The 26,577-nt window shown below is 45.0% G+C and overlaps 3 protein-coding genes across 8 annotated transcripts in view; 2 read left to right on the top strand and 1 right to left on the bottom strand.

Annotated features, from left to right (window-relative positions):
- Positions 1–1,819, top strand: part of MDN1 (midasin AAA ATPase 1) — a 99,072-nt gene extending 97,253 nt beyond the window's left edge. Inside the window, exon 102 of the mRNA XM_035559523.2 lies at positions 825–1,819. Coding sequence (XP_035415416.1) covers positions 825–1,013 — 189 coding nt within the window. The 3' untranslated portion in view covers positions 1,014–1,819. The remainder of the gene's footprint in view (positions 1–824) is intronic.
- Positions 1,820–2,938: 1,119 nt separating this feature from the next.
- LYRM2 (LYR motif containing 2) lies at positions 2,939–4,911 on the top strand. The gene is made up of 3 exons (XM_035559538.2): positions 2,939–3,022; positions 3,439–3,579; positions 4,517–4,911. The coding sequence occupies exons 1-3, from the start codon at positions 2,978–2,980 to the stop codon at positions 4,595–4,597; spliced, it is 267 nt and encodes an 88-aa protein (XP_035415431.1). The 5' UTR covers positions 2,939–2,977; the 3' UTR covers positions 4,598–4,911.
- A 1,393-nt stretch (positions 4,912–6,304) lies between these two features.
- Positions 6,305–26,577, bottom strand: part of ANKRD6 (ankyrin repeat domain 6) — a 116,833-nt gene continuing 96,560 nt past the window's right edge. For 3 of the 6 annotated variants that reach the window (XM_035559537.2, XM_050709940.1, XM_035559536.1), the window contains 13 exons: positions 23,534–23,632; positions 22,738–22,836; positions 20,114–20,212; positions 19,048–19,146; positions 17,439–17,537; positions 17,143–17,220; positions 16,739–16,843; positions 16,342–16,479; positions 15,800–15,976; positions 13,656–13,808; positions 12,987–13,100; positions 10,952–11,294; positions 6,305–9,708 (listed from right to left, as the gene is read on the bottom strand). In XM_035559537.2, coding sequence (XP_035415430.1) covers positions 9,140–9,708; positions 10,952–11,294; positions 12,987–13,100; positions 13,656–13,808; positions 15,800–15,976; positions 16,342–16,479; positions 16,739–16,843; positions 17,143–17,220; positions 17,439–17,537; positions 19,048–19,146; positions 20,114–20,212; positions 22,738–22,836; positions 23,534–23,632 — 2,172 coding nt within the window. In that variant the 3' untranslated portion in view covers positions 6,305–9,139. The remainder of the gene's footprint in view (positions 9,709–10,951; positions 11,295–12,986; positions 13,101–13,655; positions 13,809–15,799; positions 15,977–16,341; positions 16,480–16,738; positions 16,844–17,142; positions 17,221–17,438; positions 17,538–19,047; positions 19,147–20,113; positions 20,213–22,737; positions 22,837–23,533; positions 23,633–26,577) is intronic. The other 3 variants (XM_050709941.1, XM_050709942.1, XM_050709943.1) reach the window with 3 other exon arrangements.

The following is a 26,577-nucleotide window of genomic DNA, read 5'->3' as shown; positions in this document are numbered from 1 at the left end:
TTGTGCCTGAGTTGAGAAAACTGGATAGCATTTAGTAGCTGGGAAAGAGGTGTTTTTAGACTTCCTTGTCTGGGAAGTGAAATATCTGGGAGCTTTTCAGGGAGAATCTGTAATGTAATAAGTGAACAAACTTGAGTTTTACTTTGAATTTTGTGGTGAAGATTCTAATTTTGTAATTCAAACTTCTTGTACCTTTTTTCATAGAAAACTTGCCTGCTCTATTTATTGTTGAAAAGCTAACAATTTTCTTTCTGATAAACTATTATAATGCTCTGATTATACCTAGCCTAGTTATGCTGGCAAGCTAAAATTCTGGGCAGTGAAATGCCCTTTTCACAAGGTTTATTAATCTTCTGAGCTTCTACACTGAGCAAATAAGAAGTTCCTCTACAAGAAGCGGAGATGGAATTTAATTTGATTTTTTTTATGTTGAAATTAAAAACATTGCTAAAGAATCCTGTTGCATTCAGTCAATGCACAAATGCAAGTTAAATTTTTAGCCTTAAAATGCTTACAGGTGACAGTGTTGGGAAGGCACTAAATGCATAAGTAAAGTGATAACAGTAAAATGAAGTTATACTAAGGAAAGCAGGATTTCTTTATAGAAATTGGTATTGCAGGAGCTTGATTAAAGCTCTTTTGTCTGAAAGGGCAAAAACATTTAACAGCTTTGTGTTCAGCTTTTGATTTGATTTACCGTTGAATACTTGTGCCTTTCAATATTAAAACTTTATTAACCTTTAACAGATGAGGAATTACAAAAATTTGAAAAATAGAATAATTGATGCATGTAGTTGTGTAGTCATGTCAGTTCTTTTTTACAGGATTCCATCTTGGACATTAAAGTTCCTATATTCAAAGGACCTGGGGAATTGCCAGAAATCAGATCTTACATGGAAGAATTTCCATTCCCATTCTACATGATCCTTAGGGATGTGAACGCTCTTCCAGAAACTCTCAGTGACGCACTCAGACAGTGGTTTGAACTGGTGACTGCCTCGGACACTTTGTAGACTTTGTAGACAAAACTAATACCTTATTGCTGCTAAACTGCTGAAATACATGAAACGACATTTCATCGGAGGGTTCAGGAGGTCTCTTTTTAAGTAGGATTAATGTACAAGAGCTGCCCTCTGGCAGCCAGACAGCCTGAGAACAAAATAGTTTAGGTGTCTTCTCCCATGTTTGTCAGAGGAGATTATGCAATGGTGAGACGGTGTTTTTTCATTGCTTGTTACGTAAATGATGTAAAACTTTCTTCAGTTTCTCTTGTATTACATTTTTTTTCTTTTAAGTAATAAGTTATTTGTAATGTTCAAAGAGGTAAAGTTATTCCTACTCCTGTCTATTGCAATAAGAAAAATCAGTCTTGCTTCTTGGAAGGCATTTCTGTGTTAGAAGTACTTGAGCTGAGAAGTACTTGAGCTGTCTTGCAAAAAAGCTCTCTTTAGCTTCAACCGGGTGGTTGGCCACCTCTTTGGGAAGGGGTGGGGGGAGGAAATGGGTGAAGCAGATGGTTTTAGGCAACCAAAAAAATTAAGTACTTGAATACTTGAACATGTTCTGCAGTTAAACGCGTCCGATATAATTGTTGCTGATTTTTGTCTGATAATATCATCAGGGAGTTTGATGAATAATGCCATATAGTAATCCCTGTGTTATCAGTTTACACTGTGAAGTTTGCCCCAGTGTCCAAGGCAGACATTGAGGACATGTTTCATTAATAAGATGTCTTTAAAGCATGGACATGATTTTTCATTGCAGAAGCTATGCATCTTATATAGTCTGTTCTAATAAAAAGAGGTACCACTGTTTGTAATCATGCTGTCTGTCCTTTTTGTTCATTTATTCAAGCTTTGATCAACTGAATTTGCCACATGGAAATAGATGGCATTCTCTTGCAGTGCACAAATCTGAATTTTCATATGAAAATGTATTCTGGTTTATGTAACTTCAACATCTCTTTTATGAGGATATGTCAGCGTGGAGCTTTGATTAGTGGTCTGGTCTTTTGACTCCTCCCTGGTCTGTTCAGACAGTGAAAATGTGCAGGAAACTTTTTAAAATATGTCTACTCTACATCCATTGAAGATTTTCTTTATGTACAGAAATTGAAGGTGTCTAACTTGAAGTGTGGTGCAGGAGTTGATCAGAAAATGGCTGGAACATGGGTGCGTTCCCGAAGATGTGATTGTTCTCTTTGCTTTACAGATAGAAAAAGCTCAACTGAAGTATCACAGTAGCTGTTTTGAGATCCAGCTGTTACAATCCCCTGAGGGGTGAGATGGATCAGGAGAGTTTTCTCACCTTACCTTTGTGACTGGTACCAGAGCTTTGCCACACTAACTCACGATAAGCAAATTTCAGAACAGAAAACTTAACAGGGGAACTGTGTCCCCTCAGAATTCAAATGTCAGGTACCATACAATATCCCTGCAAGGTTATGTAGGTCTTTTTTATACAAATGTGTCATGTATACAAATGTTTAAATGGCTTGGGAAATTTAACTGTGGAAATAGGTGTTTTTAGATCATGAGGAAGTTGTCTGGAATGTATTGCCATTTCAGACGCGTCCTGAGTATTTGCACTAGGGAACTAGAGGAAAACAAAAACCCACAAACCTGATCTACTTCTCTTAAAGAGTGCAAGGATACTGACTGTAAGCTATAGTTTTGCAAGGGCTTATGTTTTGCACAGATGACTGCAGCCGGTGCCACACTTTTATCAGCAACGCTCCGTGCACAGTCAAATGCTTATACAAACCTCCTTTTTTTTTCTCCGTAATTAGCGAAGGGCTTGCACTGTACTTAGTACAAGCAAGCACCAAGCTACCTAGGAAGGCAACAACACCTCCCTTCATCCGCTTCTTTCGCCTGGCCCCGGCCGGCGGCGCGGCGGGGCAGCAAATGGCGGCCGCGCGGCTCCTCCCGCCGGGGCGGGCTCGGCGCTGAGGGCGGCGGAGGCGGAGCCGCGCAAGATGGCGGCCGGCCGCCTGCCGCCCGGCGCGCTCACCCTCAGGCAGGTACGGGCCGGCGGCTCGGGCAAAATGGCAGGACGTTAATGAGAAGTCCTTTTCCCATCTGGGGCCGGGTGGCGGCGCCGGGGCTCGCCCACCGGCGGAGAGGGTGAAACCTTCGTGTTGGCGGCGGGTAGCAGCTGCGGGAAGGCTGCAGGTGGCTGCTGGCAGTGGGGCCTCCTTGTCAGCAGGCACCGCCGCTGTTGTGTTTGACACCAGCCACCGCTGCCACATATTTGGTGCTTGGCTCGTTCCTTTGTACGAAAGTTAAGTTTCTCAGGCAGGGAACCAACGCTAGGCCCTTTATGAAGGGAGATGTGGAGGGTTGTGTTTATTTCTCCGAGCAGAACGGAGCCATTGACAGCTCCGCTCCCTGTGGTGTGCCCAGGGCCAGGGCAGCAGGCTGACATCTCTCTCCACAGTTCCTGAGGCGCCAGCAGGTTCTCCAGCTGTACAGGAAGATCCTGAGGGCCCTCCGGGACGTCCCTGCCGAAGCAGATCGCCGCTATTTGAAGGAGTGGGCCAGGGAGGAATTCAGAAGAAATAAGGATGCTACAGAAGAGGTGAGGAGTGGAAGCGGGCAATGCCAAGCACGTTGCCTGTGGAGCGATGCGTGCTGTGTGCTGTGCTTTGCCACCTGGTTTTGTTTTGGCGGTGTCACATCAAGGCTTGTAGGGAGTCTGCTGCGACTAATTTCTCTTAAGGGGCATTTGTGTGGGGAAATACTTCAGCATCTCTGAATATCATCGTTTCTTCATGGGGGTACTATTTCTCTGACTTCCAGATAACGTTCTGGGATTAAGAAGCTAAAAACCAAACAAATCCTGCTTGCCTAAATCAAGAGTCAGAAAAATTGCATTGAATAGCATGATAACTAATCTAAACTTATTAATGCTCAGGCTTTTTTATAGCTTATTTTTTTAATCTTTAATTCCATCTATATTTAAGCCAAAGAAAACGAAATTGGATTTCTATACATACGAGCCTGAATTGCATAAACCTTCGTATTTCTCCGATGTCTTTTGTCCTTTGCTTTCTAGTTTGTTTCTTTTTCTAACCAGTGCTCAGGGAATTGGTGGGTGAATTATGCAGACAAAGCATAACAATACTTAGATAGAAAATAATGTTGACGGAAATATCTACTTGTCCTATAAAACATCTGTCTCCATAATGCCAATAAGCAGTTGTCACAATGTACTTGCAAAGGCAGTAGACAGAGGCATAAAGAAAATACTACTAGGAGTTTGAATCGAGTCCAAATCTGAGTTTTAACGCAAAGACGTAACCAGCCCCCAAACACATTGTTAAGGAATTGGATAAAATTAATTACTCACCTGTTTTTTTAACCATGTTAGCAACTATAGTGTTACTTTACATGCTAGAAATAGATGACAACAGTGCTGGTAAGAAGCTACATACACTTTAATGTGTTAAAATCTGTGCACTTGTGTAAAATCTGAGTACATGCATTTGTTCAGTAGCCTCAATTTTGTTTGACAGGATGCAATTAGGATGATGATCACTCAAGGCAATATGCAACTTCAGGAACTTCAAAGAACACTTAAGCTGGCAAAATCCTGAGTGTCATTTTTTTGACAGCTGGACTTTCATCTACTGAAAACCAGAATGTGGTTGTAATAGCAGTCTTTGATGACATCCTGGTAATGTCTGAAGATGGAATCTACCACAGTGGGTTTTGTTTTGTTTTGTTTTGTTTTGTTTCTTCCCTTTCTTCTTGGCTTGGTTATTCTTCCATGTGGGAATCACTCAGACACAAAAGACCCCGAAGAACTGAATGGATGGTGTAGCACGTGCTGCAGGAAAAGCAGAAAGCCCCCCCGATTACAACAGCAGTGTGTTGGCAGGGAAATGGAAAATAAATATAAACCAGATTATTTTGTCTGTTTCCTACTGTGGTATGTCTAAGTGGTAACACTTGTGGCGGTAACAGCCTTTACTATACAGTGCCAAGGATTTTTTTTTCCTGAATTAAGAAAGCAGAAGCATTTGGGATAAATAATTGTGTCTAAAAACATAAAACATTACGTTAAGAAAATGTTTTTTATGTAGATGTTGATTTCAATTACAGCTGAATAAAACTTTAAAAGGCACGTCTTTATGTATGAAAATGAATGAGAGATTTTTAGCCCCAGAAATGGTTATTCCCATGTTAATAGGAAGTATCTTGAAGGTAGGATCTAAAAATCAGTTTAAGGTAGAATTACAAGTGGGAAATAACTACTTTTAGTTTGTGTAGTTTGAAAATGCCTTTACCTCCCTGAATTGCAGTGTATCTTATGTTTTCCCCATATAACTTACTAATGAAAATGCCAAGGTGCATCTGGGATTTTCTTGACATAGGTAGCTAGACAGCAGTAGATACTCTACAATAGCTGCATGCATTTCGGGTTGTGCTTTCAGAATTTTGCAACATTTTCTGGTAGAAAGGGCTGACCAAACTCCACGAGTGAGTTGGGGATTGTTTTTCAGGTTTTTAGTGTTCTGATCAGTCTGTTTTGTTTCCCCTGCTGTTAATGTTCCAAAAGTGAACACAAACAAGTCCTGGGCACGCTGCTTGCTCCGCAGCTTCAGTTCCTGAGCCTGAACGGTGCTGGATAACGTGGGCGCTGGAGCTGGCACTGCACGAGCAGGGCTGGGGCTGCTGTCGACATTCTCTGTTCATCTACAACAGAGTCACAGCCCTTTGCTTCTGTGGGACATTAAATTCAAGCTAATGAAAATAAGGTAAGTTAATGGGAAAAACGTGTTAGTTTTGGTTCTCTGCAGCTGATATGTGTGAGAGAAAAAAGCTACGAGTGGAAACGAGTGTTTTGTTTGTGGAGGTGGTGTCTGGAACTCTGTTAGCCATAATCCTGCAATCCTTGTCATTAATGTGGCATCTTTGCCGAGGAAGGTCTCTCTGAAGCCTTAGCAGTATGATCTCAATGAAGGTGCTAGAGGTTAAGATTCCAAAGTCACGCTTTGCACTGCTCTGAGGGAGGGAACGGCAGGAGCAGGTGGGGAAAGAATACGAGTGATTGGTTTTGTGAGGCATGTGGATTTCAACTGGTAAGGAAACTGTAGTGGCAGTTGTCAAAAAGCAAAAAAAAAATATAAAAATGTGTGTGTGTATATATATATATATATATATATATATATATATATATATATATATAAACTAATGTCAGGTTCTTATCCCAGCTGTTGACAAAGGTGATTGATGATATTAGGTGGGCCCCTGAAGTTGTTTGCAGAAAGTTGGTGTCTCAACTTCAGAGGCAGCACTGCAGCAGAGGTTGGAGCCCCACACGGTGGCGACATCCATGACCATGCAGCTCTGGGCTGCATTAGGATCCTTCTGGTTCTCCTCTGAGCTGGTTACTGTGCTCGGTGTTACCAGCAAATGCAGTCTGGAAGGGAACGTGGACTAAACAAAGCTGTGATCAATGTCAGTTTGTCTTCACAATGCAGCCTTCCTTTTCCCCTCGGTGGTTTATTTCCGTCCCCTTACTCGGAGGCTGCCGCCTGGCCGCGGCTCTTTCCCAGGGGACGCGAGGGTCTGCGCTCCTCCCGGGGCTCCAGTTTGCTGCGCTTACAGGTTGCAGCCGCGCAGGCCAGGAATAGCTCCTGGCAGGCACGGATGGCCCTGCAAGTACCTCACCCGACCTCCTGAGGTCTGCTGGCTGCGGTTCTCAGCCGTTGCGAGCCTCTGCATTGTCAAGATAAAATTGCCTGCCAGAAACCATTAGGAGCCCGAGTGTACTCTGCTAGAGTACCTGTGTTTACGCAGTGTGCCTGAGAGAGGTAGATAACGTGGCTTTTTTTATTTTATTTTAAAAAGTTATTCCATTCCAGTAGCTTTGAATGCAGGAGGAATGGCAGAGGTGAGTAGGAATGAATTTTAGGAAAATGTCTCCCCTTAGAGTACACTTGTTAAGCTTCATAAAACCTCTAAAATCAGTAACTCTGCAGCCAAGTTACTGCCTTAAATCACTGCTGCAAGGCCTGTAGTGGCAGCACAGGTCTGCGTGTTCAGGAGGTTTGCTAAAACCACAGCCTTTGTGTTTCCCTCGCATTTGTGCGAGGTCAGGAGCGCGTGTGCCAGCAGCGTGCAGCAGCCTCCGCAGTGCCAGGGGAGCGCATTGGTAATGGCAGCACTCAGTCCCTGCGGCCTCACCCCGGGATAGCTGGCAGACCTGGCTTCCGTGTTTTATAGCAAAAACACAAAATAACAGACGCTTAAGACTTTTGCAGTCCAATTTTCTCCTTTCCCTTCTGATTTTTGTCTATTTCCTCTGGATAGAAAAACATTGCAACGCAAGGATTCTGAGCAACACTTATTTTAATTACTTGGCAAAACAAGTCACTTTATCAAGGGGCTATAAAACTTAAATAGCATGCTTCTGCATTCCTACAGTAGCTTAAACAAAACTGTAAACACGAAAGTGTCTATATGACTATGGAAGTCAGAGCAATAAAACTAGTGTTTCCGTAACTGCACATACACTTCTTGCTTTGATAGTGCATTAATAGGCATTTTTAAAAATACTTACATAATACAATTCTTCTTTGCTTTATACATCTGCTAAGAACACAAAAAGCTTAATTGCTAATTTGTTAATGGTATCTTCGATACTGGAAAGTATTTTGTATTAATTTTAGGGCTCCACAGTATAGAAAAAATAAAGCTTTCTCCTTGGCATCTGGTGCCACCTTGTATTTGAATTGGTTTTGTACGATTGTTCCGTCACGGTATGTTCAGTACGTCTACTCCTATTAAGAGAATCTCGTGGAGCCCTCCCCGAGGCATACGGAGGGAACCCTACAGGGATGCAGGACCAAGTTACGGTGCATCTCGTTTACGCAGCACGTGGCGCACCAGGACCCAAACGTGGCTGACGAATTTAGGTGTTACTGCTGGAACAAACGCAATTGAAAGTGACCCTCTGTGAATTACTGTCAGAAACTGTCACTGCAAGCTTTGATTTTTATTGCAAGCCATCCCTAAAAAAATATTGAAAATGTTGATGAGTTCTGTTTTGTGGGACTGTGTGAAAGCAGCCCTGAAACCTGGAGATTCACCAGGGCCCAGTCTCTCTCTTTAGAGACACATGGGGGAAAACAGAGAGCAGAATTGTTCAGCGGAACAAAGGAAGACGGTCCAGACAAGGCAGCTGGGAGGAAAGCCTGACCCTACAGAAAAAGAAACATCTGCATACAAGGAACCAAGCCCTCACTTCCTTACAGGACTGCTTTCAAGCTTCTTCAGTGACTTCAGCTGTTTGCTGCTTGAAGGAAAAGAGCTTTCCATAAAAATTACACTTAGCAAGTAGACCATGGTTATGGTAAAATATTGCCATCCATGCCCTAAACAGAACTTCTCAGTCAGATCACTCGATGTGGCCCCCGCAACTGCGTAACCACGAGGAGCTTTGCCACCAGGACACCATTAAAAGAGCCTAATTGAGCATTTATTTTAATGATGTATACCAAATGAAAAACAACGTGGCAACAGAAGCCTCCGTACCTAACGGGGCAGCTCACCTCAGTGGGTGCTTGGCCTCTCCCACCAGGAAACCCGCACCTCTCCCTGCTTGAGCTTTGCTCCGCTGACCAGAGAGGCGCCGCGGGAAGTAGCTGCAGCAGGCTCAACAGCCCTTCAGCACCAGGCAGCCGCCGCATCACTGCTGACCCAGCCCAAAGCTCTCAAACGTCCGGGACTTATTTCAGTATTGGTGTCACCTTTACGTGAGGCGTACGGCAGAACCCTCTCGCCACACCTGACTTAGGTGGAAATAAGAAAATTCCCTTTTCTGAAAGCGGATTTGGTTTTTAATGCAATGTGTTTTCAAGCAGCACCTGAAACTTGAGAGTGCAAAATGTAACGGGCTCTGGGAAATAACGAGGAAAGGATCTAATCTGCAGCATCTTGTTGTCGTCGGTACAGTCTGCATGTGAAGCTCCTTGGTTCTGGAGTTTCCAAAGTTATTTCTACTCCTGAAAAAAGAGCATTTTGTTTGGACGTGCCAGGCACTACAAGTACGTATCTACACCTATCCCAGATTCCTGCACAGCAGGTTCCAGAGTGAGTCCTGCTGCTCGCCTCGCCCCGCCGGGCGAACGCTAGCTTTCTTTCTGCACCTTAGTCCTTAACTTACTGAGCTCCTCCTCTAAGCTCCTGATGTGCTCCTTGAGCGCAGCTTTGTCTTGCTGAGCTTTCTGGTTAGCTTGGCACCGGGCTTCTTCAATCTTCCGTTCGTACCACTTCTCCATCTGAGTGGAAACGGCCTCAAAGAAGTACTGGGTTATCTCCAGGGCCTGCGAGGTGTCTCTGAGCGGAGGGGCGGGCGGCTGCCCCGCCGGTGGAGCGGGCGGCTCCTGACTCTGATGAGCCCCCGCCTGGTGCGGCGCCTTGTGCCTCGGCTGCCCGCCCTTGCTGGATTTCTTTGTCTGAGTTCCTCTGTCGATGAAGCAGCCGCTCTGCGGGTCGGTCTTTGCAGGCTCGGCCAAGGGCTGCAAAGCAGCCTGAACCTTTACATGTCGCAATTTGGAGCCCGCGAGCTCGGCGGAGGGCAGCTCCTGCTGGAACCTCTGGAACGTGCTGGCACCGCCGGCTTTGTCCTTTGGCCGGACGTCTGGAGCAGGGGCTGAAGAAGCAGCTGGTCCAGCAGGGATCAACTGCTGCTCCGCACCTATAGAACAAAAGCACGCATTTAGAAAAGCCATGGGCATGCGCTTCAGCCTTCAAAAATCCTTTCTATACTAAGTGTGCTGAATGATGGAGTTTCCCATGTACCGCGCGGTGTGCGCGGTGTAGGGGCTTCTGTTACTTTTTTGTATCTTCACAGTCAGGTGATATTAATACTAATGATAACAATAGTCATTAAAAGAGAAAAGCTGGCTCAGACAGTGAAGCACTGCATTGTGGCTGTGGGACTACAGCCTACCAACACCCAAAGGTCTTCACAAAAGGGACGCATAACAAACATCAGGCTGAGATGTCTGATGATCAGCCTAAGTAGTCACTACCAGCCTGTATTTATGAATCCCCTGCTTCTGCAAGACTTGAAGCCCTACTAATTTTGCAAAAACAACCAATTTTGATGCTTCTGAACTGTTCAGCACAGTAGCTCACACCCTCTCTGCTGCCACATCTTCCGTCTCTCTAGTCTAGTGGGGTATCCGTCTCCATTGCTGTGCTCTTTGTGTAATGCTTCGGGAGGGTATACACAGGGTAAAATATTACAGAAGCCCACCACTTTGATAGTGCTCTCCCTGCATGCGGAGACCTGGGCTGGAATTGCGTTCTGACTGTTTCATTGTACTCGGAAGCTTCCTTCGTCAGGCACAGAGAAGTGGCTTGAACCAAGGTCTTCTCTATCCTCAGGTGCCCATAATCCCTGAGTGGGCTTCAGTGTTTTCAGCTGCATTTTTTTCCATTCCGTAATGAACTAATAATTGAAAAGTGGAAAAAGTAGATTTTTTTTCTGTATCTCAGTAGTTTAAATTATTAACTAGGGAAATTACTATTTTAGGTTTACACCCTTGCACCCTGCCATTAGAGTATCCATACATCTGAAAAGCACTTAAAGCAGTATGCTTTCTTCAGTGGATTTTGGATAACCTGTGCACCTTCCTGACAGGCAGGGCTGAAGTAACTCTGACTGCGAAGCTGGAGAAGTTTCAGTAAATATTCAGAGCATCAGAAGTCTTGGCTTCAAAGACACCGTGGCAACATTAGGAAGAGCCAATGCAATTCCACCCAAGTAAAAATAAAATTTAAATATTCCCACTGGCTGCCTTGAAGCATATTACGAGACGCCATGCATACAGGTGGGGGAGAGCACACGGCCAGAGTCAGTACCTGTGGTGTGAATACAAGTATCCCCCCCGTTAGTTAATGAGCGTGCCTTTGGATGAATGTGATGTAAGTACCTGACAGGGTTGTCCCTGAGGCACCATCCTGCTGCATGCAGAACTGTTGTCCGAAGCTCTGTTCGGGCCCCGGGCCTCTGCTCCTTCCCCCGTCTTCCGAGAGGCTGTTGGGCAGGGTGGCACAGGAGTGCTGGTGGGAGCCCTCCGACTGCAGCAGGGGCTGGGGGGCTTTGCAGTCCTTGGCGCTGTGGGGGTTGTTCTCCGTGTCCAGGGTCTCGGTCAGGGACTCACAGGTGGACAGCGTTGATTTTGGCCTCGATGACCTGGAATCTCCAGAAAGCTTCAGCTCCAGATTCTGAATCTTCAGCATGCACCAGGTCTTCAGCTCATCGACCAAGGACATCTGCGAGGAGAGGACACACGTTAGGCGATCCTGGCACTACAGCCTGTGGTTGCCGGGCTGCTCAGGTTGTGCAGCAAGGACAAAGAGAACTAAGCCTGGTACCAGTGGGCTTAGATGCCTGGACAGATACGTATGCTGCCATGGGGAGTATATAGAGCACTGCAAATCAGGAAAGATGAGGAAATGCATACTAGCTAAGGAAAGGCACCCCTTTAGTCCAAGCTACCACCTGTTATATTTGAATTTCTACTTCAAATGCAACTCCAAGTCTTCTGATCAGGGCTGACTTAATCAATCATTAAATAAAAGGCACTTTCCAAGTGCAAGAAACATCATGTGCTCACAGCTGCCATTTTTTTTAAGAGTGAAATTCAAATCAGACACTTCTGGGACACAGCCTTGTACCAACCTCTGCTCTTCTGTTCATTTGGTGATAACGATGAGCCCAACACTACATGATAAATTACCAACAGCTTTTAAATTACAGAAGTGCTTAATGAGTGTCAACTGCAGAGGCATTTGCCAGTGATCATTTTAAAAATGAGCAGCTCTTTTACGCACATGGCATCGGGAATTTAGGTCAGAACCTCTGACGAGCTTGAGCATTTAGTCCATGCATTTAGAAAAGGCCAACTCGTTTTTTCAGTAGTTTCAGCTGGACTCTGCAGCACATGGACAGGTGACACCACTTAATGGCAATTTCGAGTCCTATGGGAACACAAGCCTAAGACATCACAGAAGCCAGTATCATACCTATGTCTCTTACTGTGGGGAAAAAAAAAAAAAAAGCTTTTTAAGTTTAAGTACTGTTTTTTGGAGAAAACTGTTTTGTGGGTGTGAGGCCAAGCAGCTTGATCAGTAGTTTAAACTGGGATTATCACAGCAGCCAGCCTTTTAACACAGATTTGGAACTGTCTTGCAAAATGTTATGACCTTTTACTAGAACAAAGAGTATTCATTTCTTAGTTCTTAGAAGAACCCCAGCAATGAGAAAACAAATTGTATTTTAAGCTTACTGTGAGTGGAGAAATACAATTTTCTTATCATGTTTTAGTGGTGAGTTTGTGCAGAAACTAGAGGAGCAAGAGCTGGCTCTCTGTTCGAACAGTTCCTCTTGTAATGTTGGTTAACAAGCCTATAAAAAGAACTTGCCTACTGGCAGTACGACACAGCCTGGAGATGGCGTGCTGTTGCCAAAGTCAGGGGGAAGAACTGCAGCCTTTAATTTGTAGGGAAAAAAAAGATGAGACTGAGAAGGGGGAGATTTCCAGGGCGCACAACCAAATGAATGAGAAACGAAAGGAACAGGGACTTTGTGACTCTTTGCAGATGTTACCACAGACATCCTATAACTAAGGGAAAGCTAAAGCACAACTGTGAAAAATTTAGGCGTAAGAATTTGTACAAAGCACTACGTTAGAAAAAAGATACCTTTGTTAGAGATCCCACCTTCGGGCCCACCAAATTAAATTACAACAGTCGGACTGGATTTCACACCGCCCGCTTCTAATGCAAAAGCTTTACACGTTTGGTCTAGAGATTCAGGCGGTGAATAGGAATCATTTGTCCCCTGAAGTCCCTTTGCCTGTTTCAGCAGTTTAGATAACTCTCCGCTCTTCTCTCTGCCTGCTGGAACAAAACTCCTGTGCTGATCCACCTGAGCTAAGAGGGAGGAGCCGTTTCAAGCCCTACCTGCCGTTTCTCTCCCTCGTTTTTTTCCAGCTCAGTGTGCTGCTGCAGGCGATGAAGGCACTCTGTTCTCTCTGCGGACAGCCGCTCTGCCATCAGCTTGTCTAAAACGCGGAGCTGGGGAAAAAAAACATGACTTAGCCAAGGCGATCGCGTTAAAAAAACAAAACTCCATCTGTGGACCTTGCAAGTCACAGTACGCTCTGTCTTTCAGTCTTTGTTTCCAGGAATGGTGCCAACTGCAATTTGATGTAGCTTGCAAAAAGGTCCGATCGCAAAATTATTTAATGAAAAAAAAATACGTTAAAAATAATTTAAAGGATCCTGAACATCAATGTAAAGAGAATTCAACAAAAGGGGTTTTTACAATTACGAACTACCAGCTATAGGACAGCACTCTCTCTGTAAGTTTCCCTCAAGCAGTTTAGATTTACTGTCTAAAGAAGCACCTGAAGCCACTTGCACATTAAATATGTTTTTCTCAAGACCCCAGCTTGCAACATTAGATCCCTGTGGAATGTCACAGTTCCCTGGTCTTGAGTATTAGCTTTCAGGTTCATTTTTACAACGCAAGAAGCAATAAACGAACCATGACAATGAAAACACTCATTATGCTAAGGATATGTTTCTAATAATCTTGTGGGCGAACAGACCTCCGGGTCATATTCTTACTTGATGTTGAGTTTTGCTTTCCATCTGGCCCAGCTTAACATTCATCTTATCTTGTACTGTCCCAAACTCAGCTTTTATCTCCTCCACGGTTGCCTCCAGCTGATTCTCCAGTTTGTTTATCAGGGGCTCACAACGACATCCATTTATTGGTGCCTGAAAAGAGGAAAACATTCACTTGCTACATCCTGCTGTCCTCTTAGCGCACCTGGAACCTTATCGCAGCTTCTTTGAGTCACTATTGAGCTCTTTTGTACCATGTACCATACCTTACCCTCCTAATAATATCTTACAGCTCAGCAAACAGTACATTAGTTGGAAAAACACAGACTAGAAAATGATTGATCTCGTCTATATGCCCAAATCCTAACGCTGGGGCTTCGAGCAGCACTGAGGTTAGCTCATACATGCTGTGGGACTGACTGTGTGCCATATGAGAGGGCATCACCTCACAGACCTGTACCCTCGTCTCAGTGCTGTAATTCTGAATTGTATGGTCTGATTTTTGTGGATGTGTGGTTTTGTATGCATTTGTTTTTTTAACCCAATGCCAATAATATGCTCATTTTTCGTACTGCAAGGCAAGGTCTCACCTCTCCTGCCTCCCGTCACCCTGCAGGCATCTGGCTGACCTTCCAGCTGCCTACCTTTGACCTGCGTGACACCGTCCCTGCACGGGGAGCTGCACTGACCACATGTAATTCTCTCAGGGAGATGGCGACAAAAGGCTCCCTTAGGCAAGGGCAGACAATCCTCACGGGCTTCCTCTGCAGTCTTCAGACAGAAACTGGCTCCTTCGAGGGTGTCTGGAGCCCAACCCAGATGCTCTGCATCCGCCTGCAGAGGAGCCTCCCTCTCTCCTTCGGCCCTACAGTGATGTTCACAGAGCGTGGGTTGTCCCCTCGGCAGGGGAAGGTGGGACAGTTGCGGCGTGCTAGAGAAAGTTTCAGAAATGCATGTACTTAAGACATTCTGTTTACTGTTCAGGGCCTGAGGGCATCAAAGAAGACAGGCTAAAAAGAAGGGGAGAGAGGAGTGTCCTGTATTTTCAGGAAATGCTGGAAGGGAGTCTGTCTGCGTTAAGCTAAACTTTTTTAATAGATTAGGTTTGTATACAAATCCTACCTGCTCCCTACACCTTTCTTCCTGCTCCCTAGATCTTTCCTACCTGCCCATCCTCCATCCTACCATCCCTAGGGGTAGGGACGTACTCGTCTTAGCATCTGAGAAGTCCTCCTTCCTTCCTTCCTATCCTATTAGGATAATCCCATAATGCCCCTGTCTGGAAATTTCCCCTGCGTTACACAGTGAGATGTTGGAGAACAAGGCGTATAAAGCCTCTGAAGTCTGACTTGACTGATCTCCTGAATTTCCTTCCAGCAAGGGAACGAGGATAGCTGTGGAGGGATGTGAAAAGTTAATGAAATGAAAGGATTGATCGCCCAGAGGTGCAGGAAGGCAGCATTAAGAAAACAACAGTGCAGATGTTTGCAATGTCTACGGGGTCATTTGCTGACTGATTTCATGCTGTTATAGAAACGTGAACTGGTAAATACTAGCAGAATAAAATAAACTGAGTGGAGTAAAATAACCATTTCTAAACTGAAATAAATGTACATGAGCTGCTACTCCTGGTCTGTAAACCAATTTCTCTACAGCTCCTGCCTCCAGCAATCCCAGAATCCCCAAAGACTTGCTGCAATAAACAAAGAATTGAAACAGAATGTATTGAGTACACTCGAGCACTGGGTTTAAGTAGTAAGCGTCAGTGCTCACACAACTTTCATTTATTTTCATTAGAAAACCTTTCTTGCCTTTCCTATCAGAAATCTTAATATTTCAAAGTGTATCCTTTAAGTTCCAGTGCCATTCTCAATCACTGTTCACAGCTTGTCTCCAAAAAGTTACTGCTTTCTAGGGCAAAAATCGTTACCCGTTCCTTAGCATACGTAAAACCATCTTGCCGTGTGCCTGGTTTCATGCCAAAACACAACTGAAGCCCAAGCAAGGAAAATAAATCCGCAGTCGTTATTTCATACCCAAGGCATGGAGCTGATCGAGAGCATTTTCTATCTGACCAGCTAGCCGTGCCCCAGCCACGAGTGCTGCTCAGCGTGCCTCCCTCCACGAGGCAGCAGCTCGCTCACCTGCATCACCTTCCCATCCTTCCCTCGGTAGAGGGTGTACAGCTGGTAGGCTCGGACCTCGTGGGGAGGCGGCGGAGAGGAGCAGTGATGTTTACTCCTGCGTTTTGGCAGGTTTTGCTGGGGCCGAGGGAGTGTCTGCTGATCGGCCGGGGAAATGGGGTCGGAGAGTGCTGAAACCTGTGTGAAGCACAAGCAACATTTTACCTGCTTATGAGCCCCTTAGTAAACTATTCCCGGTGGGAAATCCTTTTATGAAAAATCCTTTCTGATAATTACAGCAAAAACCTGATCAAAACACAAATCCAGCTGCATTACTCACCATAATCTTGGTTTTTGTCAGCACAAAAACCAGATTTCTGCACAAACCCAGCTTATGTGACCCTCAACAGGAGGATTTCCCCACCAGAAATCAGTTTGGTCTGAAGGCTGCCTCTGCCCCGTGAGCAGGGCAGAGCTGGTGCCCTGGCTCACTGACATGCCAAAGGGACACCTGTACTCAACAATGATCCCGTCTCTCTCTGCTGTTTTAAATCTACTGATACCTTCTCCTTTGGCTTTTTCTTTTTGCTCTTCTTCCCTTTGGGATCCGGAGAGGCTGACCGGGGCTCATCCTTCAGATCTATTTTCCTCTGCGGTGGCTGGTCGCTGCTCTGGGTGTCGTCAGCAGCCGAGACGCTGCCCTGCTTGGAGCAGAGACAGGGAGTTCAGAGCAGTTGGGGAGACAGGGAAAAGGAGTTCCCTTCCATTTCCTAGTCTTGAGCTGCTCTGCACACATGGGCGGGCACCCAGCAGCAGAACACAACCGGCCTCCCCTGGCTGTCCCATACGGAGAGCTGCTGCTATCAGACACAAGTGACAGATCCAGACAGATTTAGCCCCAGTGGCTTTTATTCACGCTCCCTCTGTGCAGCAGACAGAGTTGGTAATGCCAGGCTGTACCTTGCTCTGTACCACCTCATCCCGTGGCACCGACTGAGCTCGCCTCTCCTCCTTCAGCCTCTCCCTCTTCTTCCTCAGGCTTCTTCCGCGATTGAAGCGTGAGACCTGGAGGCAGACGGCACTGTTACTCAGGGATGTCATGCTCCTTCCTGATACAGAAGCCAAGAAATAAAGCAGACGTAGTTTTCACCTCTCCTAAAAGGCAATATAGGAAGGAGGGAGCACTCCCAGATGCTGATGGGCGAAGCAGAGCAGGCATTTATGCAACACCCAGCAGAAACGTAGGCACCTTTCATAGCAGAAGGCTAAGACTACGGCATTGTGGCCCCTTGGGGATAACCCGTCTCAGCCCCACCTGTGTCAGGGCCAGTGTTTACTGCAAACAAAAGACATTTGCAACGTACCTGGGATGCTTTAGTGAGCAGAAGCGCAACCTCAGGGTTATTGTGCTGTCTGGCAACCTCTAGAGGGGTCTGACCTGCCTGAGAGGAAAAAGACAACAGCATTTCCTTCAAAACACTGGAAATGGAGGATTTCTCCACCTGAGGTTAGTACGTGCCCCGTGCAAAAGAGTGAAGTGACTAACTGCTTCCATGTACCCAGATTTAATTCAACTCCCAAATATTTTCTACCAACACTAGAGTGTTGAGGAGAGTCTGCATGAACACAAAATACCAGAGGAGTTCCACGTCCTACTTACATTGTTGACAACTGACGTATCAGCCCCTGCCTCCAGCAACAGCTTCACCACCTTCCTATGATTTAGAGCAGCAGCCACGTGGAGCGCCGTGTCTCCCGCCTGCAAGCCACAAAGCAGAAAGCAGCCGTGTAACACTCGTCCTCGGGTCTCACCCTGCAGAAATCTCAGCTTCTTATGGGGTGCTGAGAGGCCAGAAGACCTGCGCTTACTGAAGCAACAACCGAGCTTCAATAAGGCTCGCTCCACAAAAAAGCGGAGCTGGGCAGGAGGGGACGGGAGGGGCAAAGAGCTACTTCAGCCTTGTTTTGAGGAATGCAGCCAGGGTGCTGCTGAGGGGCTTTGACTAAATGAAGTGACACACGGCACAGCCTGGAGGCAGCCCAGCTCCACCGCCAGCAAGCGGATACGACATCTGAGGGCAGAACGGGTTTGCCCACTGCAACCTTCTCTTTGCTGCACGTTTGGTTCCTCGGTGTGCAGGTGGTCGTGTATCACGTTGCTCAGAAATAACCAGATAATTAACAGCAGCGAGATGGTCGGTTTTCTCTTCACGAGATTCCCCAGGGGAAAAAAAAACAACAAAAAAAAAACAGCTTCTGGAGTAAAGCCAGGAGGTGATATGGGTCCAGCACAAACACTGCCTTGCCCTTGTTCCTGTGTACTGAGGTGAAGACTGCTGTGATTGGGTTCAGGTGCTGGTAACGGAGCCAGCAGCTCTCTGAGGGACACTGTACCCGTGCATATAATGCCCTCCTGTCCCTTTTGCCCTGCACTTTGTTTTCATAAAATGGTAGAGGCACATCCCTTCTAGGCTAGTGGAAATCTTATTGCTTGCTACTTGGATAAGGCGTGTACCTTATCCAGGTAAAACCTTATCCAGGTAAAGGTGTAAAACCATTAGATGTGCAAATATGGAACAACTTCAGGTAGCACTGGGGAAAAAAAGAGGGAAAGTGGTGTCCCTCTGTGCAAAAAGATGTTTTACTGCACTAAATCCATTCCACACAATTAGGCTGTGCTATAGGTACAGTGATCAATCTCTTCCCTATATAACAACCATGGATGATTAATCCTAAGTTAAACTGATCATTACTTTGAACTTAAAGCATAATTTTTCCTATTTTTCTGTATTGTTGATTCCCACTACTGCAAAATGCAGTATTCCAGAGAAATTTGCACTTCTGCAGCATCTGAACATAAGTGAGCCCTGCATCACAGTGTCCCTGCAGTGGCTGCAGTTTCGTTACCACCCAGTGATGGAGGAGAAAATGGGCCCCATGAAATGACCAAGTCTTTCGCCCAGACCCATTCTGCACAGGACCCCCAGCCCCTAACCCGAGGTTACTACCCCGTCCCCATCACCCCTTTCTGCACCAACACACTTTTGCAGAGCTTCGTAAATAGAAAACGTTTTAAAGAAAAGATGCAAATGTGATGGCAAAATAATAAACCACTGATATGCCATTGCTTTAAAGCTACTCTTGGAAGCTGAGGCACTTGGCAGCACAGTGAAACACACAGAGAAGTGGGATTGCTGGGTCGGAACCTCTCTTTCCAACAAGAAAATTATGTGAAGGGCGCAGAGTCGCAATGGAGTTCATGCACTGACCTGGTTCTTTTCATGGACAGAACAGAAAGCACTGAGCAGCACCCTAACGATGGGCAAGTGATTATAACGAGCAGCCACATGCAGACAGGTATCTCCTGCCTGCAAACAGAAACAAAGCTCTGAGCATGTCATTGCAGTAAGAAAGCTTGCACTTGTCATGGTGTTCAAGGATGAAATAATCCTATTAAACCAAAAAGAGCAGCAAATGCCACACACCCCCGCCGAACAGCAATGCTGTCTTCCCTTTGGTACAAAGCTTAGCAATAGCAGGGGTAGGGGAGGGAGGGGACACCAATTCTTCAACCACTGATGGAAAACAATGTAACTGTAAGGCCCTGCACTCACATCTTTACACTAGGTCTGTTCTCCTGCCCCCCCAACCAGCATGATTTGGAAAGTCACACACAGAGAAGAAAACCTGAGGAGTGGGGCCAGAGCTGAGCTCCCAGGACAGGCAGCTGGGGCTGAGCTGGGAGCAGAGCCCCACACGTTTCCATTTCTGTGTGTCTCTGCCCCCAGGTTATTCAGCAGGACAAAGACATCTGGCTTCCACTTGTAGTTTTTGTTTTGTTTTTTGCCTTTGTCATGCCAGATCCATTACAAAATAGGAGGAAAGCTGTCAAGGCACCTTGAATCTACCTCATTTGACGAACCAACACGCAGTATGCATTATATGTCTGTGAGGGCAGGCCTAAAGTCTTTCACTGTGCTGGCATAAAACCCCCATAAGATTTCTATCTTCTTGGAAGAGGAGCCCCACTGCAGGACAACACGACACGACATGGTTCAGACCACGAAAAGCAGCAAAGGATCAGCTGTGCTGGTCTGGGTAACAACAAAACCCCTCGGGTCCTTCCAGCCCCACTCAGGAGCCGGGTACAAGCGATGTCTCACCCAGCCCTACCTCAAGCATTCCTGTGTGCAACATTTACAGCCATTTGTTAGTGTTCGGTTTTGAACTTCTGACAAAAATCACAGTTTAAAACCTGAGTACTTCCACAAGTTAAAGCAGTATGGCTAAAACAAAGGCACACAAAAATGAACACGTGTCCTTTTCCAAACTCACATTGTTTTTGAGGTCTGCTCGAGATCCTCCAAGTAACAAAACACGAGTGCTCTGGGAATGGCTGTTCTGGCAAGCCAGGTGCAGAGGTGTGTTACCTGCCTTAGAGAAACACAGGAAAATACAGAAGTCGTATTTAGAAATTGGACAGGAGCTTTACAAAACAAAACCTCGCAGGTCTCCCCACAGGAAGATCCACTCAGGGGTGGGAAACTTGCTTCTTCCCAATGCTATGAGCTGACCAAACCTGGAGATTGCAATACCCACTTCATCCTGGAAATGATTTATCTGGGACAGAGTTGAGGCAGAAACTGGACAATCTAACAATATCTGCATTGCTCAGGTAGCAAAGAATCTAGAAACTTCTAGTTAATTAAAATCAAGCAGCAATATCATGTACTTAATTTAAAGAAGTAAAACTTCCCATGCCATAATACTCCTCAGGACAGTCTTGCTTTCATTCCTACTATAACATTTTCCCCTTCCTTAGTTGTTTCGCTCTGTGCCTACATTCTCAACCTGCTGCAAATGTCTAAAAATCAAAGAGGTTCCAGACATAAGCGAACATACAGTTTTGTTCTGAAAGAAATATCACCTGACTTCCCTTTAAAATCCCGTGTCCCGTCTGGTCTCTGCATTTCATTTGTTACAGAAACTGTCTTCAGCTGCATTGCTCTTTTAAATCCTGTGCTCGGGATGCCGTGCTGCAAGAAGCGTGTATATAGAAGTGTTCCCCACGCAGTCCCAGGAGAAATTAACCAGGAGGTACAGCAAAAACACACCGAAATCCTCCTGTCTTCTGCCGCTTAGCAGGAGCTGGCAAATCCAGCAGCCCGTTTCTGTCCCTCTAACAAGGCAGTGAGAGCCATTCAGCCAAAGCCTCCAGATGCCCAGGCATAAGCCAGGGGACTGCAAGGTGCTGCTGCACATGGCTCTTAGTCCTGGCTGCCAGGAAAGCTGTCAGAAAAAGTATGCCTTGTCATCAGTAACACTGGAAGTCGAGAGACCAGGAAACCATTTGGGGATTAAGCAGAATTAAGCTTTACATTTTTTCTTGAAAGCAGAAAGGGTCGAAGTGCACGCATGTGTGCAAGCATGCACAGTTCCCTTGTTTTTCAGCAGCTCCTGAGAAAAGGCCCTGTTCATTAAAAAGCATCAAATGATCAAAGGCAAAGAGAGAGGATTGCACAGGTAAGACATCAAAGACCAGCACAGAAGGAACTCATGCAGTACACCAGTCGTATCTCAGATGCTAACACTGCTAAGCTATTCTGTTTGTGTGCTTTTTAGAAGAGGTTGTCTCCAAACAGCTGACAGATGCTGTATTACAAGCTAAATTTTCTAACGCCCTAAGGCATCCGAGCTTGCAGGATAACACGACTTGCCTCTTAAGCACACACCTTTGTACATAAATATACATATATAGAGACAAGCACATCCAGGGACAGGAGTAAAATGGTTCAGAAGCCTATAAAGTCAGCTACTATCATCTGTTATGTGTAAGCATGGGAAGTTGTCTCAAGTACCTTTGAAGCAAATCAAGATGAACAACACAGGAAAAAAACTGGAAGTTGGAACAATATAAAAGAAGGAGTACGCATAAAATAATATCAAAGATGATGTAACTACATACCACAAGTGACCACAATTGTACAAATATATGCTTATATACTGCATACACACGCAGAAAGACAGAAAACCGTGCCGAGGCAATGGGCCTTTTCATTCAAAATTTTAAGATTTTCACCACCTGTCTCTCTTTTTCCCTTTCTTCCCTGGCACTTTTTGTTGAAATTTTAGAGGTATTCAGAAGTATTTACAATTTAGAAGTACATTTACTAAAATATTGTGTCATTTGCTTGAAAAAATGCTCAGAGATCCCATAAAGACATCCCAAAACCCTCTTACCTGTAACAAAGGACACGGTGCCACCCATGCAACCTGACCAACCCAGTGGCACCATGGTCCGAGCCCTAACTCAGCTCATGCCATGGGCTGCTACTGCTATTTCTTTCACCTTTGAATTAGTGAACTGAAGACAAGTCTTCCACAAATATTGCAGTTAGTGTGGAATTAAAATGCATTGCTTTGTTATTCTTAAGATATTGTAAATACCAAAAGAAGGATCATCCAGGTTCATTACAAGCTTTTGGTAAGAGCCTACACTTATGTATCAGGAAGAACTTTCTCAGAAAAGATACAAGACTACTTTTTCCCTTTGTGGCTTACATTTATTTGGCTGTTCAATTTCTGGGAAAATAGATTCTGAATGCCACATTCTAATTAATACAATTCATATTCATTTTAAATCACACCAGTCACAATAAATGTACTCCTTATAAATTAGAGCACTGTGAAGATTTCCAAGGGAGTTGCACTGTTCCTCTGCTCTAACTGATGTATCATTCAAAGCGCAATTGAGTTCCTCCGGCATCAGCTGTGAAAATATGAATTTCCTAATGCCTGTGGAGGGACCATCCAAGCATAACAGACGCAAAAGTAGAGGAAAAATGTCCCACGAGGAGCTGGTCTCCAGCCTCCTGAGAAATGCCATGACCAAAAATCTCCAGTGATGAGAATCAGCCACCTTACACTAGAAATGAAAGCTCCTTCTGTATGTGTCTCACCTTGTTCTTGGCAAGCACGTTAGCTCCTGCCTTAACGAGCACTTTGGCAGACTGACTGAATCCATGCCAACAAGCTTCATGAAGAGCGGTATTCCCGTCCTGAAGAGCACACACACAAGAGGAGAAGTTTAGTGCGCACTGGGTCCTCACACAGAGCAATGTTACATTCAGACTGCAGGAGCTGCATGTGTCACCTGGTCACCTGAGAAATAAATCTTTTTTCCTTTCCTACTAGCTAATTTTCTATTTTATTTTTAGCAGATGCAGATATATCCCAGAGTAAAACTTAAAGTAACTTCCACAGACACCTTAGGTACTTCTTCCTTTCTATTCTTCCTATCTTCAACCTCCTGCTGTCTTCACCTTCCACTTCTTCCCACTTATCCTTGCAAGCAGAGAATAGCACAAAAGCTTTTGTTGGGAATGTGGACTTAGTTATCTTTATTTACAAACTAAATTTACAGCCTGGGATTCTCAGCTTCTGGGATAATTGAGGGTAACTGTGCACTGTCTTGGGTAGGGCATAGTATGGTTGTGATTTCTCCATCAATGAGCTGAGAACAAACTTAAATCAAAAACTAGCAGCTTGATATCAAAAAATAACTAAATCAGTAGCTTCTGTTAAAGAGATGGTATAGCTTTTTATTTTTTATTTTTCCTTCGGTGTAACTGTCCCAATTACTTTCTAAATGTTAAGTACTTACTCAGGAGCATAAACTATAATTTCTTCTATGAGATCTTAATATTACTGGCTGACAAAGCTGCCACCCCACAGGGCTTCACTTTTGCTTGTTACCTTGTCCTGTCTGTCCAAAGCACAACCTTCTTGAATGAGAGTTGCAATGACATCGGTGTTCCCTACGACAGCAGCCCGGTGCAATGCTGTCTGATCACCCTGCAAAAAGAAGCAAATCTTTAATCCGTATTATTGCCACCTGATTTTGACTTAATACAAACACAGTCAACGCACACACAGCACACACACAGGCTGCGTCTTCAACACGTGCTGTTTAAATCCAAGCTGCCTTTGAAAACAGTCCCCGTAAACAACCATCATTAAAGTTTCCAAGATTAATGAAGTTAAAAAGCATCAGAGACCTACACAACAATTATTTTCCGAAGTTCTCAACTCATCACAATTCCATACACAGCACTGAAGTCCTCTAAAAATATGCCAGTATTAGAAGGCACGGAATCTAACACATTTGGCACTATGTACCTAATAACCAACAATATCCCTAAAGGCAATTACAGGCTGTCATAATTCATCACAATGATCCTCCACTACTTACACTGACTGGATGAGGCTCCCCCGTTTTGGCTCTGATTGCTCCATCAGCCCTGCTTAGGATAAGGAGCATGAGATGAGATTGATGTCTTCAGCACCTCTGATGGATTTACCAATTAGTGCTAAGAGTGGAGGCAATTTTATGATGAGGACCACAACTGCAAGACGATCAGCTTATTTCATTCAAACAACCAAGTGATCTTAAGGTCCAAACGACTTTCCCTTCTCATTGACCTGCCCTGTTGCAGCAACAAGCAAGTTTCTTACATCCATTTATTTCCTTTATGGCTAAGTTTCCAAAAGAAATGATGCTGATGTGGTCATCTCACCTGACCATCCATCCATCTATCTCTCCTCTAACTGTTGAACTTATCTGCTGAGCTAGAGAGCCCAAGATAGAGACTCAAACTAGTGGCTTTAACAGGGGAGCTTCAGAGTTACCTGCACCGTCAGGGCTGCCGCTATCAAGGCTCCTCGCACAGCACATGCTGCCTCTCACCCCACTCTGCCCTTCTGGGTTATCGACATATTTTTATGTGCATTTTTGTGAGATGGTGAGGAAAGGGGGGAAATAGGATTTATGCAGCAGCATGTAGGGATGTAAGACACTGATCAATGGGAAACCAAGCTGCAGTGTCTCCAGTGCTCCCCCGACAACCTGTCATGTCTCTTTGAAGTTGCTTTGAACCTGCAGTGCTGAAGCACAGACTGTGAGTCCAGGCACAAAGACTAGCTTCAAAGCTGCGCACAGCCTTTTTGGGGGGATGAATAAACAACAGAGTGGGAGCTCAATCTGCTTCTGCTTATCTAGACAATATCCACCAAAAATACACAAAGGGTAGAGAGATGCAATGTATCCTGCAGGGAAAAAAAAAAAAAAAAAAAAAAAGGCTTGCAGGAAGCTAGTACGAAAGAGATATAAAGATTTGTAGTAGAGAAATTTTATCATCTGGTCTTACCTGATATTAAATACTAAAACTAAAGGGATTTCCATATTTTCTGTCCCACAGTCTACAATTATTTAAATAACTGGATAATTTGAATAATCTGTTCTCAAAGGCAATTAGCAGCTGACTTTAAAATTGCTCTCAGTGGGGCTCTTTTATGCTAATGACAACAAAGCAGTTATCAATCCATAGGGGCAAAATGAGCATTGCCAACCACAACCTTTCAGTAACCCCTGCAACGCTAACTCCCACCACCAGTATATCATTAAATTGGCTTGTTTTCATGAAGCTGATTTTAAAAACTACACTGAGGTGTGTTTTTTTTCTTTTGCTATTTATGTTTCATCTGTAAAAGTGACATATGCTTACATTTCTTCTTGCCCTACTAAGACTCTCACTGTATTTGAAGAGAGTTAAAACAAACACAAGAATAGTCCCAGGAACCTGGACTTTTAGAAAAACACAAAGTATGGCAAAACAGACAGCACTGCAAGTTCTCTGAACTTATGTATTTATTCCACATTGAAAGATAACCAAAATGTTATGGAAATCTTCCAAAATATACCATCTCACATGTGCAAGTGTCAGATAGCTTCCAATAACTATTCCTGCACAGGAATCTGCTCTCTAACAAGCCAGGGCAGAACTTAACACCCTACTGCAGAGCAATGGGTAATGTGAACAGTGCAAAGGCCATCTCACCTACTGACCAAACTGGAATGTAATCCATCAACCCATCCCGCCAACCTGTAATTGCTACCCCAGCAAAATGCCAGACGACATTACAACCAGGAGTAAAACAAGATGACATCTGCCATGGGGACGGACGGAGCTTTGACAATGAATAGTTGCTTACTGCTTCTTTGCAGTCTGGAAAATTGATCGTGGAGATAAGACTGGGGGCACAAATGGATTGTACGGGATTTAGTTTGTAATTAAGGATCCCCTCGCTGAGTACACTTTAAGTCAAGGCTGCTGTTGTCATCCACCCAGCCTCATGACAGTAATTGCAGTGAGGTCAAAGGACATTCAGCTTTGGGGGGTTTGCGGATATGGCAGCTACTTCTGACAGGATCTTAGTTAAATTCAAACCAAACACATGTCTGAAAGCACCTCCCTGCTGCAGGTGCATGTCTCCCTCAGGGCCTGCTGCGCTCAGAGCGGCCCAGCCCAGGCCTGGGCAGCTCCTCCTGAGGATGTGGGGTGGCACCGAGAGCCATGCCCAGGTTTGGTCCCAGGCAATATTCTGGTCCCCAGGCAGCCTCCTGACCAGGTCAATGAACGGATGAGGTCCTGACCTCATTCATATACCAGGGAGTGTCAAAGGATATCTGCCTTACTGGAGTCCTGCCTTACTGGGCTGAGGCACCTCCCAGCGAAGAGCTGGAAGATCCTGACTTTCTGGTGACAGTCCCTACAACCCCAGCCACCAGGGCAGGGTTTTGTGGACCATTTCCTCACACCTCAGCGCACACATTGACTGTACACCATGGAAACTGAGCCCAGAGACCACAATTCCCTCTGTGCTGTGAGGTACTGAGCAGCCCAGGCACATCACATAACCCAGGTATAAGTAATACAGAGTGCATCACGATGTTTTTAACC

Source organism: Cygnus atratus, chromosome 3 (genome assembly GCF_013377495.2).
Source record: "Cygnus atratus isolate AKBS03 ecotype Queensland, Australia chromosome 3, CAtr_DNAZoo_HiC_assembly, whole genome shotgun sequence".
In the NCBI taxonomy this organism is placed as follows: Eukaryota; Metazoa; Chordata; class Aves; order Anseriformes; family Anatidae; genus Cygnus; species Cygnus atratus.
The sequence above is the reverse complement of the archived record's forward strand: the minus strand, read 5'-3'. Positions and strand labels throughout refer to the sequence as shown.

Bases quoted from the DNA above. Each gene is read 5' to 3' on its own strand.
- LYRM2 (XM_035559538.2), top strand. From the start codon at position 2,978: ATGGCGGCCGGCCGCCTGCCGCCCGGCGCGCTCACCCTCAGGCAG. The intron at 3,023-3,438 runs GTACGGGCCGGC...CTCTCTCCACAG, and splicing joins GCGCGCTCACCCTCAGGCAG to TTCCTGAGGCGCCAGCAGGT. The intron at 3,580-4,516 runs GTGAGGAGTGGA...TTTGTTTGACAG, and splicing joins ATAAGGATGCTACAGAAGAG to GATGCAATTAGGATGATGAT.